We start from the raw sequence: 15,976 nt of genomic DNA, 5'->3' as shown, positions 1-15,976 counted from the left end.
TTTATTTGAGAGAGAGAGAATGAGAGACAGAGAGCATGAGAGGGAGGAGGGTCAGAGGGAGAAGCAGACTCCCCGCCGAGCAGGGAGCCCGATGCGGGACTCGATCCCGGGACTCCAGGATCATGACCTGAGCCGAAGGCAGTCGCTTAACCAACTGAGCCACCCAGGCGCCCCCCACAGGATTTTCTATGGTCCACCCTGCCTGTCTCTCCAGGCTCATCTCCCACACTCTCCACTCCATTCACCAGTATATGGGCCAGTGGCCCTACTCAAGAGCCTCTGGGACTTTTTAGGCGGTCCTGTGGGGCTGCAGTACCAACTCAGGCTCCCTGTGCCAGGTTTTTACTCCTGTGAGTCCTTGACTGACCTCTTTTCCATCAGGGTGTCTTTGAGATGACCTAACAGACACTCAATTACATACTTATGGAACGAATGTGTTTTATTTGGTCGCAGGTGTTGAAGATGTAGAAAATTGGCATGGAAAACCAATGCCAAAGGAAAGAGCTGATGCAATTATAAAACTGATTGAGAGCCAGATACAGACTAACAAGAATCCTGAACCAAAACCCCCTATTGAAGACTCGCCTCAAATCAATATCGTGGATATAGAAATGAGCTCTCCACCTGCTTACAAAGTTGGTGAGCAGGTAGGCAAACTGTTCTCTGCTTTTTTTAAATACACAGAGGGCTCTTCATGTACTCTGATCTCCATGGATGAACCAGTTATTAGATTGCATGATATGTAACTAAAGGTTACAAGCAATAGAGGTGGTTTTAGTATTTCTTTACTATTTTTTTTTTAAGATTTTACTAATTTTTTTTTTTTTACTAATTTATTTTTGAGAGTGAGTGGGAGGGAAGGGGGCAGAGGGAGAAGCAGACTCCCCACTGAGCAGAGCAGGGAGCCCGATGCAGGGAATCCGACGCCGGACTCGATCCCAGGACCCCGGGATCATGACCTGAGCTGAAGGCAGACGCTTAACCGACTGAGCCACCCAGGCACCCCTCACCAAACTGAATTATCTTAGCGGTCAGCTGATACTTATTAACACCTAGTCCTGCACAGCTTTTGCTTGCAAAATTCAGTTTGTGGTCTGGCAGTCTCATGTGCATGAAACTGCCACTGTTTTGTGTCTACTCTAAGGGTGGGGACCTTGGCTTCAAACTTATTCCCTAGATTACAGAAAGAAGTAGGTCAATTCATCAAAGACCAATTCTTCAAAAAAGAAACAAATTAGGCATGAAACCCTGAACATAAAGCCTTCTACCATGTTTATATTCTGCCTTTTGGTATATTATAGCAGACCCAAAATAGGCTGTGTCTTCAGGACCCAAGAAAACAAGGTGGTGATGAGCCCAAGAGGAAGGAAATATTTTCTAATCCTTTTTTCTTTTATTTGGAGACATTTGTAGCGTTGCTTATGTTTTCTTGTTCTGGTAATATGGGTTAAAATAAATGAATTTTGACGACACAAAATTAGAAAACAAAGAAAGGTGTTAATCAGGGAAAAGCACATATTAATGAAGGATACTTTGGCAACACTTTAACTGTTAACACACTTGGAACTAATAGTAGAACTCACAGGAATTTGTCCTACAGAAGTATGCAGATGTATCTATAAGAATGAATGTTGATTGCAGCACTGAATGCTGAGGAAATTGGAAATGACCCATCTAGAGGCTAAGAACTTGCCCAAATTATTAAAAAAAATTTTTGTTTTATTTATTCATGAGAGAGAGAGAGAGAGAGGCAGAGGGAGAAGCAGGCTCCCTGCCTAGCAGGGAGCCTGATGCGGGACTCAATCCCAGGACTCCAGGATCATTACCTGAGCCGAAAGCAGACGCTTAACCATCTGAGCCATCCAGGCGCCCTATTAAAATTTTTTTTAAAGATTTATTTATTATTAGAGCATGAGCAGAGGGAGAAGCAGACTCCCCACTAAGCAGGGACCTCTCCCCCCATCATGACATGAGCCATAAGTGGACACACGACTGAGCCACCCAGGTGCCCTATTACTAAAATTTTTTTAAGTTGTAAAGCAGCATAGAGTATAATTCTCCTTTGTGTAGAAAATTTTAAAAGGGGGCATCATAGGGGCACCTGGGTGCTCCAACAAATATTTGTTCATAGACCATTCCCAAAAAGATGCTACATAGACTCATCATTTCTGCCTACTTCTGGACAGGGGACTGGGTGGCTGGGGGACAAGAGATCAGGGAAAAGATGGCCTCTTTGCTCCATAGCCTTTCAGACCTTGAATTTTGTACTGTCTACATGAATTGTTTATTTAAAAAAAATAGGGGCACCTGGGTGGCTCAGTTGGTTAAGCATCTGACTCTTGGTTTCCGCTCAGGCCATGATCTCAGGATTGTGAGATCAAACCCCACATCAGGCTCTGAGGTGGGCATGGAGCCTGCTTGAGATTCTCTCTCTTGTCCTCTGCCCTTCCTGCTCCCCCAAAAAAATACATTTTAAGTGTTTAGATAAACAAAGACAAAGAAGCAAATTTTGTTTTTTTAATAATGACTTTATTGAGAGAATGACTCCCTATGTTATACAATCATCCATTTGAAGTGTACAATTTTAATGGTTTAAGCATATTAACCAAATCCTGCAACTATCACCACACTCGATCTTAGAACATTTCCATCACCCCCAGAAGAAACCCTACCCCCGGGGTGTCTGGGTGGCTCAGTAGGTTAAGCATCTGCCTTGAGCTCAGGTCATGATCCCAGGGTCCTGGAATTGAGCCCCACTTTGGGCTCCCTGCTCAGTGGGGAACCTGCTACTCCCTCTCCCTCTGCCCCTCTCCCTCAACTCATGCTCTCTCAAATCTTTAAAAAAAAGAAAGAAAGAAACCCCACAACCATTAGCAGTCATTCTCCATTCCGTCCAGCCCCTAGTAACTACTCATCTACTTTGTTTCTGTAAAGTTGCCTATTTTGGACATTTCATATAAATGGGGTCATATAATACGTGAAATTTTTGCCTGGTTTCTTTGCCTTAGCACAGTCACTGAGGTCCATCCCTGTTGTGGCATGTACAGCATTCCATTTTATGAATATGCCATACATTTTGTTTACCTATTCAATCCTTGATGGACATTTGGGTTGTTTCTACCTTTTGGCTGTTGTGAATATTGCTGCTTTGAACATTTGTGTACAAGTTTCTGTTGAGATATATTTTTCTCTTGGGTATATACCTGGGAGTAGGACTGCTGGGTCATGTGATAATTCTCTGTTGAACATTTTGAGGAAATGCCAAACCTTGATTTCTAATAGAAAAACTCAATATTGTGAAGATGTCAGTTCTCCCCTAAATTCATAAATTCAGTCCAATCTCAAATAATATCCTAATGGCATTTTTTATTACTGGTATCATGATTCTAAAGTTTTACGTTTTATTTTTTTGCAGTTAGCCTTATCAGTTTTATAGTTATAAAAAGTCACAAGCATTTGCATTTTGTGACATTTAAATTTTTTGATAAACTATATGAATGGGCCAGAAGAAGAAATTTATTTTTGAGAATCAATAGCCAGTGAGTCAAGTATGGATTTAAGATTGGCTAGCAACCCATTTTTAAGATCCTAAAGGAGATTATTGGTGAATCATGAATTTCTTTCTTAAGATAGAAGACAATTTGTAATCCACAAAATTTCACCTTCCTTCTAAATCTGCTCTAAAAAACTCCACTGTTTGACTTTTCCAGATAGCTACTCGGAAAGCCTGTGGTTTGGCTCTGGCTAAGCTGGGCCATGCAAACGATAGAGTCATTGTGCTGGATGGTGACACCAAGAACTCCACCTTCTCAGACATATTCAAGAGAGAGCACCCTGAGCGGTTCATTGAATGTTTTATTGCTGAGCAAAACATGGTGCGTGTGCTGTGGGCGTCCCTCTTGGGCCTTCACACTGACTAACAGTTGCCTACTGGGCACAGGAGGCCAGCCCCAAATTACAGTTTTCTTTCCATTTATAAAAGCAAAGGAACCAGAGGAAAAAAGTCTCTGAGGAAACAAGTAAAGAGTAGCCAGGCAGTTTGTGGGGTGGCTTCTGGGACTGCTAGGAGGGGCATAGTAGACTGCCTAGAACCATCTCCAGGTACGCTAAGGGCAGCAGGCCAAGAGTCACAGCCATGACCCCAGGGCTCCAGACCTGAAGTATCCCAAGCTTGCCAGCAGCTTTAGGTGTTCTTTAGGTGTTAGGAAGATCTGTCAGCATGGAGACAGCATTCCCTCCTCCTACCAGTTGACTGGAGCCAAGCAGGGATCCCCCTTTAGATGGGTGTCCACAGCCAGCTGGCTATGTCCCTGCCTCCGCCAGCCTGCACATTCATTCATGGTGCTTCTCTGGCAACCGTTCCAAGGGTGTTCTGATTCATCTTTGTGTTGCAGGTGAGCGTGGCACTGGGATGCGCCACCCGTGGTCGGACCATTGCTTTTGCTAGCACCTTCGCTGCCTTCTTGACCCGAGCATTTGATCAAATCCGGATGGGAGCCATCTCTCAAATCAACATCAACCTTATTGGGTCCCACTGTGGGGTATCCGTTGGTATGAGTTCTCAGTGCTTCCATAATGTTTGATTATTTATAACCTTTCTTTTTTTCATGCCATGTTGTGTTTTAAAAGTTCCAGACACTGGGTTACTTTTGAGAGGATTTCTTGGTGTTACTGTAAAGTGTCCACTCTTTCAGTCATTGAGAAACCATGATCTGTCCTGAGTGCCCATTATGTATCGAGCTGCATACTGGGTGTGAATCAGGCCACCCCAGCATCACAGACTTCCTTTCTGCTCTTAGTGTGGTGCCCTTTGTCTAAGTGGGGACAAGCAGCATGGGTCCAGGGAAGTGAGCACAGATTGCCGGGGCTCTCTGCCTAGGCTGAGCTTCCGGGTCAGATGGAACCGGAAGCCTTGAAGAGTGGGATGCAGAGGAGTGAGGCTGAGGCAAATATAGCTCTAGGGCATTAACCTGGCAGGACAGGCTAGACGGAAACAACGGGAAACAGGGAAATCAGAAAAAGGATTGAGATACGGTGTGCAGTAGAAGTAGATAGAAAGTAAGGGTGAATCTGTAAGAGTCTGAAGAAAGAGGTCAACATTTCTGACCGGTGGAGGAGTCCAAAATTGCACAAAAAGTTAAAGGTCTCCAGTAATTTCTTGCTTGAGAGACATCAGAGAGTTGTGTTCATGAATGACAAAGGACAAGATGTGCCTTTGGTGGAGTAGGTCCTCTACATGTGACAGCTTGTGTACATTGCTAGAATGCTGGAGGGGAGGGGGCCTGGGAAGTGGACTTTGGGAGTTCTCTCTGGGACTTACTGGGAGAAGAATGGGCCAGATGGTAGGTGCAGAGTGGGAAGAGAGAAAGGCCAACAGCATTTCAGGACTGAGCCAGGCAGACAGCCTGGCCCAGAGTCCAGGGTCAGGTGTAGTGTAAGTGTTTGCCCGGGGTCAGGTGTAGTGTAAGTGTTAAAATCAGTCAGCTAAGTGACGAAGTGGCTCTAGGTCCAACCAGAGGAGCTTAGGGTCCTAAGGTTAGATAGTTTTCCCAGGCAAGGCACTGCACAGTGACCATCCCTTTCCTAGCTGGAAGAGCTAGGCTGCTATGGTGTACATTGGGCTTTCTCTTTGCTCAGCATTTCTCGCCAGAAGCTCTCTTCCCAAGCATACCCTAAGACCCCCTTTACTTAAAACAGCACCCCCAAGAGTACCCCAAAGGTATGCTCAGCTACTTTGAAGGTCTCAAGAAATGAGTAAGACCACCAATATGAAACCCCAGTCTCTTGACGGAGAATATAGAAGAGGAGAGGAGAAGGAAGGACAGACTCTGAAGGGATCCTCCTAAGGAGAAGATGACAGGGGCACAGAGACTTGATGGGGCCAACTTGGCTACCAGAGCTCAGGGAAAAGAGCATTGAGTCACCATGGATAGCAGTGCCAGTGACTGAATGCCAGACATTGGCGAGGGTCAGGGCCAGATGAGACCACTGGTATTTTGATCTGGAAGGTCAATTAGGATCCTAACCCACAGTGTCACTGTGATGTCTCAAGGGAAATAAAGATGTGACAGCTCATTATAATTACAAGGCATCATGTTGACAAAAGAACGGTTTTGTAGTGTTCTGCTACAGGTGTGGGTTCCCCCCGCCCATGGCAATAAGTTGTTCCTTATCCAGCAGAGGGCAGGTTCCCAGTTGACCCTTGATGATGTCTTTGTTGGGCTGTGGCTTTGCTTTCTCAGGTGAAGATGGTCCCTCCCAGATGGCCCTGGAAGATCTGGCCATGTTCCGATCCGTTCCCAACTGCACTATTTTCTATCCAAGTGATGCCATCTCAACGGAGCATGCTGTTTTCCTGGCAGCCAATACCAAGGTATTTTTAAGGGGACATTGGTTCGGACAGAAAATGCTTCTGGGCTCTGCTACTAGTTTGATACTGATGGTTGGGTTTTCTCAGTTTTTTTCTCAGTGTAAAGATAATAGGTATTCATTGTGGAAGATAATGTTGTAGGATTCCTTTAAAAAAAAACAGAACAGTTGCCCAAAAAAGGTGATTACACACATAAAACGTGAACACAATCATGTTGTACAAGTGCAAAAGGATGCCAAACAATATCTGATGGCTCATACGGGGCAGGGCTCAGCATGAGAGAAGAGTGTGCCCTGGAGGCTCCGAGAAGGGGGCTGTCAGCAATGCCACAGGAGTGGGCTCCAGCAGGCTTGAATGCTGGTCTTAGATACACCCTATGCCGTCACCACCTCGTGAGATCCAGAAAGCTGAAGAGTGGCCAGTGTCTCCACTGCAAACCTCAAAGTCCTCAGTCCTAGTCTGCCCTCTGAACATTTTAGAAGGACAGCAGTATGAATTCTGCCTCACTTGTTCCTCTTCATGTTTCACCCAAGGGCAGCAGATGGACAGCCTAATTCCTGTCTAGAACCCAACTGCAGGGGAGACTAGAGGACAGAGTCTGTACCTTTTCATCTGCTCCAGCTAATGGTCACCAGACTCCCCTCAACACCCATCTTTGCACTCACCCATGGTCCTGCATAGACAGCCCTGGGCATGGTTGGGATAGGTTATGCAAGTTCCTAAGTATTTTTGACACATTAGAGACCTATGATTCTTTGACCTTTTTTTTTTTTTTAAACCACTTTAAGTGGGTTCACACTGTATGTATTTGTCTATACTTTTTTACTTACTATATCCCGGAAATTGCTTTATGTCTGTGCATATATAGAGTGATCTCCTATGGGCTGCAAGATCCCATTTCTTGAAAGTTCAAAAAAGGCAAAGCTGTGGTGATAGAAATTAGAGGTTGCTTTTCAGGTGGGGAGAGTGGAGAGAGACCTGAGGAAACTTTCTGGCAGGTGCAAATGTTATTCATACTCAGGTGATAGTTACATGGTGTGTACCTTTGTCAGAATTTGTGGAGTACTCCACTTAAGTAAATTTTATCTCAATAAAAGCACTGAATAGAATTGGTTTATAACGTGAAGAAATGAACAGAGTAAGTGTTTCTAAACTAATATATCAGTTTATAATGTGTAGTTTAAATATGTGTATAAATTACCAAATACTTTACACACTTGAGTATTTATGGTCTATGTGTTTAAGTTGATAAAAACGTATTTACTTACATTTTCTCATCGGTAAAATAGCAAGTCTTTTTATATTCCAGCGTGTAAGGTATTTCTAAGAACTAAGTATTACAAGTTATGGCAAAAATTAGTTACTTACTTAACATTGTGTTCTGGGCTTTGTATTAAACATGAGTCAGTGCTGTGGCCTGAATTTGTGTTCTGTGGAGACAGAACGAGTCTGTGTATTTAAGAAAGCTTTCCTACCATTGAATGTGACAGCATAGAAAGTTTGTCACTGAGGACATCTGCCCAGGTCCTACATAGGCTTTTGCCTGGCTTGGTAGTAATCTGATCAGGTGACACTGACCTGTTTGCCAGTGGTTGTAGGTGCTTATTCTTTGTTCCAAAATGTGCACTTTGTTAGTAAAAACTGTTAGTCTTCCTCCCCCCTCCCTCTTTTAAAACAGGTTTATTAGGGGCGCCTGGGTGGCTCAGTCGTTGAGCGTCTGCCTGTCTGCCTCCAGCTCAGGTCATGATCCCAGGGTTCTGGGATCGAGCCCCGCATCAGACTCTGCTCCCCGGGAAGCCTGCTTCTCCCTCTCCCACTCCTCCTGCTTGTGTTCCCTCTCTCGCGGTCTCTCTGTCAAAATAAATAAAATCTTGTTTGAAAAATTTTTTTTAAAGAACAGGTTTATTAGTTGGAAATTTAGTTTGATTTTTTTTAAATTGTGGCTCTGGTTTTATGCCCTAGGGGATGTGCTATATTCGGACCAGCAGACCGGAAACTGCAGTTATTTACACCCCACAAGAAAGCTTTGTGATCGGACAGGCCAAGGTAAGGCCTTAAAAGTTCTCCAGTGTCTTCTAGTATCCTTTCACGTGGAGAGAAGTGGTCTAAAGTTAGCACTAGGTATCCCCACAGTCGAGGTTTGATCCTTTCTTTGCTCTAGTTTTAAAAAAATGAATTGTGAGCTTTGCCTGCTTTTCCTCAGAAAGGAACATTCTACCACTGCCAGTCTGAGGTAAACTTTTCTTTTTTCCAAATGGAGTTTCTCTTTGTTGAACTTGTAAGGATAAAGTGGTAACAACTTAAAGGTACTTGAGTTTTTTGGTGTAAATTACCACAGCCTGAAGCCAAACAAATAATAGAGCCCATTTCAAATTAATAATAAATCTGTTAGATTGGGGTTTTGCAGATCCAAGCCAAGAATAAAAGAGAACATGAATGCATTGCCCACGGGCCTGATAAAGGCTAGCATCACTGGGTACTACTTCCGATCTTCTGTGTTCTCACAAGAGCCCTAGAAGCACAGATTGTTAGCAGCCCTGTGTTGTAGATGAGAGAAGGTAAGCAGCTTACTCAGGGTTCACAGTTAGTGAGCAGCAAGACCAAAACTCAGACCCAGGCATTGACCTGGCCTCTGTCGGGGCCATGTGTGCAGAAAACCAGCAGAGTCTGGAGAAAATAAGTGGCGCTCTGCTCCATCACCTGGAGAGCAGGGCTTACAGGTGTTTGGGCATGTTTCCTTCCTGCCTTTTTTAAGGCATATATATCATAAAGGAGATCATGCTGCATCAGATAGTTTTATATTTTGATTTTATCTTTTAAGCTTTTTTAGAATATCATTAATACTCAAATGTGTGAAAGAGCAATAGCCAGTCATAAAGGAGCAACATGTGACCTCTGACTTGATAGCTAACACCTAGGCTGCTGCAGAATTCGTTGTTTTTAGTGCTCAGAATGACTGAGCAGTGATTGGCTTTAGTGCCACAAAAAAGTGGGTTATCCAGAACATTCCATGACTTGCTCTACTACGTAGCTGGACAGCACTGAATGAGAAAGCGGCAGTACTCACCTTCAGTGTTAACTACAGGTTTTGTTGTTCCCTGCCCATACTCTCACATTGAAACTCAAGGATGTTTGCCTCTGAGGGTGGAGGGGGCAGGTCTCAGTGACATGTGATTTGCAGAGCTTTTTCATATGCTGTCTTTTTTTTTCCTCCCTAATATTTGCCCCATCCTGACAAAATGAAGTAAATTTCCTGATGGTAAAGGATGTGAGTTAAAATGTGTGTGATAATTTGCATGCCATGGATAATTCAATAGCTAGGTTTTGCAAAGAGGACATAGATACGGTGTGGGAGAGAGTGTGTGTGTGTTTATATGTATGCATATGAAAAAGCTAGGACATTCTCAATAGAATGGGGTGGCTTAGAAGCCCTGAATAGTTGTACTGTCAGCAGTGGTTCTTAAGCTACAAGGAAACCTATACAAAGGGATGAAATGAAGAATAATTTCAGATGCCTTTGGTTGGGTGGCTTTGGAGAAAATAAAACTCTACCAAAAGCTAAGCCCCTGTCTTTGCTGGCAGAATAGCAAGTGGTTAAGAGTGTGGGCTTTGACGTCAGACAGGCCTGCCTGCTAGCCTCAGTGTTAAGCTGGGAGAGTTCCTCCCACTCTGAGATTGACTTTGCCCAGCCACAGAATGAGCCCCCAATGCATGGGCCTTACAGGGCCCTTGGGCATGCAAGGTGCTGGGCACAGAGCATGTTGCAAATGCCCCAAAATGATCCCCGTTAATTTGTTCATTATCAGAGTCCAATCTGTGTGCATGCCCCAACAAGATGTCCAAGTAGTCCAGGGATGGTACCTTTCTAGACCTCTGTGAGTGAGTCTGGTCTGCAACATATGGTCCATACAACTTGCTTCTGGCCTTCTGCCTTTCAGATCCCAGTTTGAAATCCACCTTCTTTGCTAAAGGGTATTCAATAAGAACTTAGTAATTAGGCACCGTAAATTATGAAGCATGGTTAGATGAATTTCTAAAAATGAACATTAAGTAGGGTTTATCAAAAAGAGTGTCCTTGTTAGTGTACTGATTCAGCTTTTTTTTTTATAGTGAATTAAGAAGTGAAATTGGTAGGATTGGGGAAGAGCAGCATAGCAGTGTTCTCTTTGAGATGCATTCTGTGCATAGTAACTACAGCTTTTTTGTTTTATGGGCACAATACCAGGTCATCCGCCACAGTGTCAATGACAAAGTCACAGTTATTGGAGCTGGAGTTACTCTGCATGAAGCCTTAGCAGCTGCCGAAGATCTTTCCAAGCAAGGTCAGTTGGTTGTTGCTGGACATTGAAGTTTAAGGTGGGGCGAGGTAGGACTTGGGCTGCCTCATGTGCCCCAATTGGTCTGTTTCACATACAAAGCTGGATATTGATCTTCTCCAGATATTTCCATCCGTGTCATCGACCTGTTCACCATTAAACCCCTGGATGTTACCACCATTCTCTCTAATGCCAAAGCCACAGGTGGCCGTATTATCACAGTGGAGGATCACTACCCAGAAGGTATGTGCAAGGCTTGAAGATCATTTTGAAAGTCTGCTTTGGTGGGATGTGTTTTTTATTTCCATGAATGGAAGCATGACATGCCCCTGGGTATCATCCAGCCAGACACTCCTCTACTCTAACAACCATTATTACTGCTCTTTGCAAGTGTATTGTTGTGTAGGGGTCTCTTAATGCACCTACACTTGTTCCTTAGGGTGAGGCCATGCCCATACTCATTTGTATGACCTCAGCACAGTGCAGCGCCTGGTGCCCAGGTGGCTCAGTGGCAGCACAAAGGAGTGTCTAACTCAGCATTGTGAGTAGGGAGGGGTCTTAAAAAGCTTCACAGTTGTGCTTGAGTTTTGAATGATTAATAATTTGCTCCCCTCCCAAAAGGGGAATAGTGCCTTTGTAAGCAGAGAACACAGCAAATGCAGAAAAACTGTGTGACTAGGGAGAGGGGGCTGGGAAGGTTAGGTGGGACATATGAGGGAGTGGGGAGTTTCATATGTTCATGTGTCAGGGGCCCAAGAACACATCCGTGAGCCATAGTGATTTTCTAGGAGCACTCTCAGTGCTTTCACAGCTGAGGTTTATTATAGGGAAAGGACACACACCAGGACCCACGAGAACAGAAGACACAGGTCAGGAGTGGAGAACCCCACACCTTCAGTTCCTTCCCTCCCTTCCACGAGGGGCCTGCTGAGTGCTCTCCCTTCTCCAGTAGTGACAAATTGCATCACTGGAGACACAAGGAACCCACTCAAGACTCAGCACCTGGGTTTTATTGGGCACTGGTCACACCCCCTTTGCCAGACACACACCAAACTTCCTGACTCCCAGAGGAAAACAGGTGCTCACAGGGCCTCGCACCAGCCCATTGTCCAGGTGTCAGCCGAGGGCCTGCCTAGTCGTTCTTTTCTGTATAGTTTATTGGATGGTTTAATCATTTTGGGGTTCCTGAGAGCCTTAAGAATCTGAGCTTGTAGACCCCCTGCATCTGTGGAGCCCCAGTTGAGAGAGCTCCTGCTGTGGTGGGGCTGGGAGCAATTTGGAGACTCACAGGTTTTGTGGGGTTTTTTAAAAGACTTTATTTATTTGAGAGCGGGGAGGGGAGAGGGAAAAGCGGACTCCCCACTAAACAGAGACCTCGGTCCCAGGACCCTAAGATCATGACCTGAGCCAAAAGGCAGACACTTCACCAACTGAGCCACCCAGGTAACCCTGGAGACCCACAGTTTTGAATGAGGACTCTTCTGGCTAGTCAGAGGATGACTGTCCCATGAATCAGTGCCTAGTGAAAAATATTTTTACCAAGGAACCAGCAAATTCAAAGGCCTCTATACTTCGGGGCTTTAAGGCTGACTAGCCACTACCAGAATAGAGCCTCCTGTCCCTTGTTTCCCCAGGTGGCATCGGGGAGGCTGTCTCTGCAGCTGTCTCCATGGAGCCTGACATCTTGGTCCATCAGCTGGCAGTGCCTGGAGTGCCTCAGAGTGGGAAGCCGAGTGAGCTGCTGGATATGTATGGAGTCAGTGCCAGACACATCATAGTGGCCGTGAAATGTATTTTAATGAGCTAAAATACATTACTTGGCATTAGACTTGGAAGACTGGCTTCTCTACCTTACATTTATGCTTGTTGCCAGACTTACCATTTAAATCTATACAGTTATATTTTCTTAAAAATTTAAGCAAGTTAACTACTTTCCTGTTAAACCATAAGTACATATAAGTGTAACTCTCGTCTTTGACTCATTAATAAGATTACAAATAAGAGAATAGCTGACAAAACAACCACATAAAAGTTTTCTGATAAGACAACGAGTAACTGGGTTAGGGATCAACGTAGGGTAAGTTTCTTAAATGTGTATTGTAAGTAAAGAAAGTGTAAATTGCACTGTCAACTGCATCGCTCACATGTTGTGGCCCTGTAGCACCCTGCCACACACAGCTGTCCTCATCTGCTGGTTTGCGTGCTGCCCTCCTACCTGCAGCTTCCTGGGGACAGTGTGACTGTAGGTGCCCTGGAACCTCCTCTGGCGTTGGCCTTCATCTCCCCTGGACAGGGCGGAGGCTGTGGAGCAGCAGCGGAAGCTCTTCGGGTGTCCTGTGCTGTGACAAGAGGACACAAACTAGTTCTAGTCTCGACACTGCACTCCTTTGTGAGTGCGCTCAAATGTCTCATTTGCCCAGGAACCAAACTGTTAGCTCAATCATATTCATCTGCTAAAGGTACTAGTTAATGTTAATAAAGCATTTAAAAAACCCAGCTGTTTTACTCTATTTGTGCTTTGTATGTGTGATTTGGTTTCCTTAATAAAATTCTAATTAAGGAAGGAGTTTCTATCTAAACCAGGAAAGAGAGTTACGTTCCCCTACAATAGAAGCCCGGGGAAAAGGTATTAGGCGGGAGGTGTACCACTAGAGGATAGTGTATGGCTTGAGCTGACAAGAGGAATGTCTGATACGTCATGGTCCTGATTTTTACTGCCCTCATTCACTGGTCAACAGGGGTCTTTGTTCAAGAATAGTAGAGACCCAGACCCAGAACTACCCTGGCACATGGGAGTCCTCGTAGGGGCCTGCTCACTCTGCTCCTGTACTTTTAAATCACTGAACTGGTTTCCTGGCCTGTAAAATGAGCATGATGATTGCTGTGCTTGTTTCACAAGATTTCAAAAACATTTATTTTTGTGTAAGACAATTGATAGAAGATAAAACATCAATATACAAAAATACTAAAAATATCAAATGGATTTTAAAAAGTAACAGTTGATACAGGGTCACTGTAGAAAATTTAGAAAATACAAATTTTGACCTCACTTAACCATCTCACACTCCGTATAAGTCAGCCTTTTAAACTGCACAATTCAGTGGTTTTTTAGTATACTCACCCGAGTTGTGCAACTATCACCATGATCTGTTTTAGGACTCCCAAAAAGAAACCCTGAATCCCTTAGTAGTCACTACCATTCCCCTTCCCAGCCCCTGGCAACCACTCCTGTATTTTCTGTCTCTGGATTTGCCTCTTCTGGACATTTCATATGAGTAGAATTGTACAGGGTATGGCCTTTTGGGCTTTGGCTTTTCTCACTTCATGTAATGCATTTGAGGTTCATCCACATGGTAGCATGTGCCAGGACTCCATTCCTTTTTATGGCCACATAATCCTTCCTATGTATATACCACATTTTATTCATCAGTTGGACGTTTAGGTACTTCTCACTTTTTCTGTTGTGAATAATGCTACAAACATTCTTCTGTAAGTTCGTGGATGTGAATTTTCAGTTCTCTTGTGTGTATATAAATCTAGGAGTGGAGTTGCAGACCTCTAATTTCTGTTTACAACTTTTCGTGTGTGTGTGTGAGAAAGGGAAAAAAAAAAGTTTGAGGAGTGGGAGACTGATCATAAAGGTGCCCTGACGTGTAAAGCACTGGATACTCTTAAGGATAGCCATTAGGAATACAGCCAGAATGTATGGTCATGCATGACGAGCACCACATCTGCTCTGGTTCAGGTGTAAAATGCCCCATCTGGTGAGATCGACAACAAAAATAGAACAATAAATACAATCCATGATGAAAGTGCTGTTCCAAAAGCCTAAATTCAGGCCCCCACAGGTGCTAGGCAAAAACAGTAGGACCATTTGGTAACAGGCTGAGCGGAGCCATGATGAGAAAGAGAAGGAAATGGACTTGTAGCCAGCTTCGCTCAGCTATAGCTCCTGAGTACAGAGTAGCCAAAGCAACAGGAGGAGGAAGCACACCATCGAATCTTGTAGGTGCTAAAATAGGTCTGAATGTTGGAGGGGGTACACCCTTTTTGCCTCAGTTTTTTCACCTTTTGTAAAAGGGGATGACGGTGCTGATGATGGTGATAATATCTATCTCATAGGGTTGTGGCCAGGATTTTAGAAGTGCCATCGAAATGTCCCCACTGACGGCCTCTTCGTTCCGGGCGTATTCCTACTCCCCAGGCCCAGCCTCGGCCCGCCCCTCCCCCCCTCAATGCTCAAGCCCCTTTTAGGCCTCATCCCGGGCTTCGCAGTGAGTAGGCCCCGCCTTTCCCGTCCCTGGCCAGCCCTCTCTTCAGCAGCCCTGGCTGCTCGCACCCACCCCCAAACCGCCTGTGCCCTACTGGGACTCTCTCTACCCACCATTTGACAGCGCCTCAGTCCAGCCGTGCCCGCCCGGCCGGCCCTGCGCCCCCCTCAATACCCGGCCAATTGAGAGCTGGCGGCAGTTGGGTCACGTTGTTGGGTTTTGTCCCGTCACTCATTGGGCTCCAGCCAATCAGCGTTGCTTGCGCCAGGCGGGTGCAGGAGCGGGTCAACGCCCTGAACAACGAGCATCCGCGCGGGTGCTTAGCTGGAGCCCCCAGGGTGTGAGGCGCTGCAAAGCCCAGGTCCCCAGGGGACAAGTCGGAGAAGGGGCTCTGCCCTTAACCTTGGGCCAACCAGCGATGGACAGAGGTATGGCCAGAGAGAAAGGGACACTGGTGGTGGGGGGGTGATGGCCTTGGAGGGGCAGGGGTGCGGGGATGCTGGAGGGTGGAGATGGGTGGAAGTGCAAGTAGGGTGGTGGCAGAGGTGTGCAGCACAGTCCCTCCTGCACTAGCAACGTGAAAGGAAAATGAGACACGACACAGTGTTCCTCTTCAACTCAGACCTCTGGAGCAAATGGGGTCTGGGAGCTGACTTCTCTAGTCAGAGCACCCCACCCATAGGCACACCAGCCCAGCTGTGGCCTTGCTTGGCACAAAAAGCTAAGACAGGTACCTTCTACCTCCTTACTGAGCTGCCATCCAGCCATTCTTGGGATCAGAAAAGCAGTGGCCTGGAATTTAGGAATCCTAAAAAGGTCCCACAATTCATTCCCTATTCGGTGTGGAGGACAAATAGCAGAGTTACCCAACACTCAAGGTAGGAGCCCAGGAGTGCACCAGGGGAAGAAGGGGCAGAGATGCAATATGCCCTCACACTTAATACATTCCTGTCCTGGAGCATGCTGAGGCTCAGGGAAAGTGGTGGCACCCCCGTTCTCAGCTTCAACTGAGGCCAACC

At 45.4% G+C, this 15,976-nt stretch overlaps 1 protein-coding gene across 2 annotated transcripts in view; it reads left to right on the top strand.

Annotated features, from left to right (window-relative positions):
• TKTL1 (transketolase like 1) overlaps positions 1-12,493 on the top strand; it is a 34,777-nt gene extending 22,284 nt beyond the window's left edge. For both annotated transcript variants that reach the window (XM_044911777.1, XM_044911776.1), the window contains exons 6-13: positions 454-647; positions 3,711-3,875; positions 4,395-4,551; positions 6,243-6,373; positions 8,333-8,416; positions 10,596-10,692; positions 10,810-10,929; positions 12,321-12,493. In XM_044911777.1, the coding sequence (XP_044767712.1) occupies positions 454-647; positions 3,711-3,875; positions 4,395-4,551; positions 6,243-6,373; positions 8,333-8,416; positions 10,596-10,692; positions 10,810-10,929; positions 12,321-12,493 (1,121 nt within the window). The remainder of the gene's footprint in view (positions 1-453; positions 648-3,710; positions 3,876-4,394; positions 4,552-6,242; positions 6,374-8,332; positions 8,417-10,595; positions 10,693-10,809; positions 10,930-12,320) is intronic.
• The last annotated feature ends 3,483 nt before the right edge of the window (positions 12,494-15,976 follow it).

This window comes from Neomonachus schauinslandi, chromosome X, assembly GCF_002201575.2.
Source record: "Neomonachus schauinslandi chromosome X, ASM220157v2, whole genome shotgun sequence".
Classification (NCBI taxonomy): Eukaryota; Metazoa; Chordata; class Mammalia; order Carnivora; family Phocidae; genus Neomonachus; species Neomonachus schauinslandi.
The sequence above is the reverse complement of the archived record's forward strand: the minus strand, read 5'-3'. Positions and strand labels throughout refer to the sequence as shown.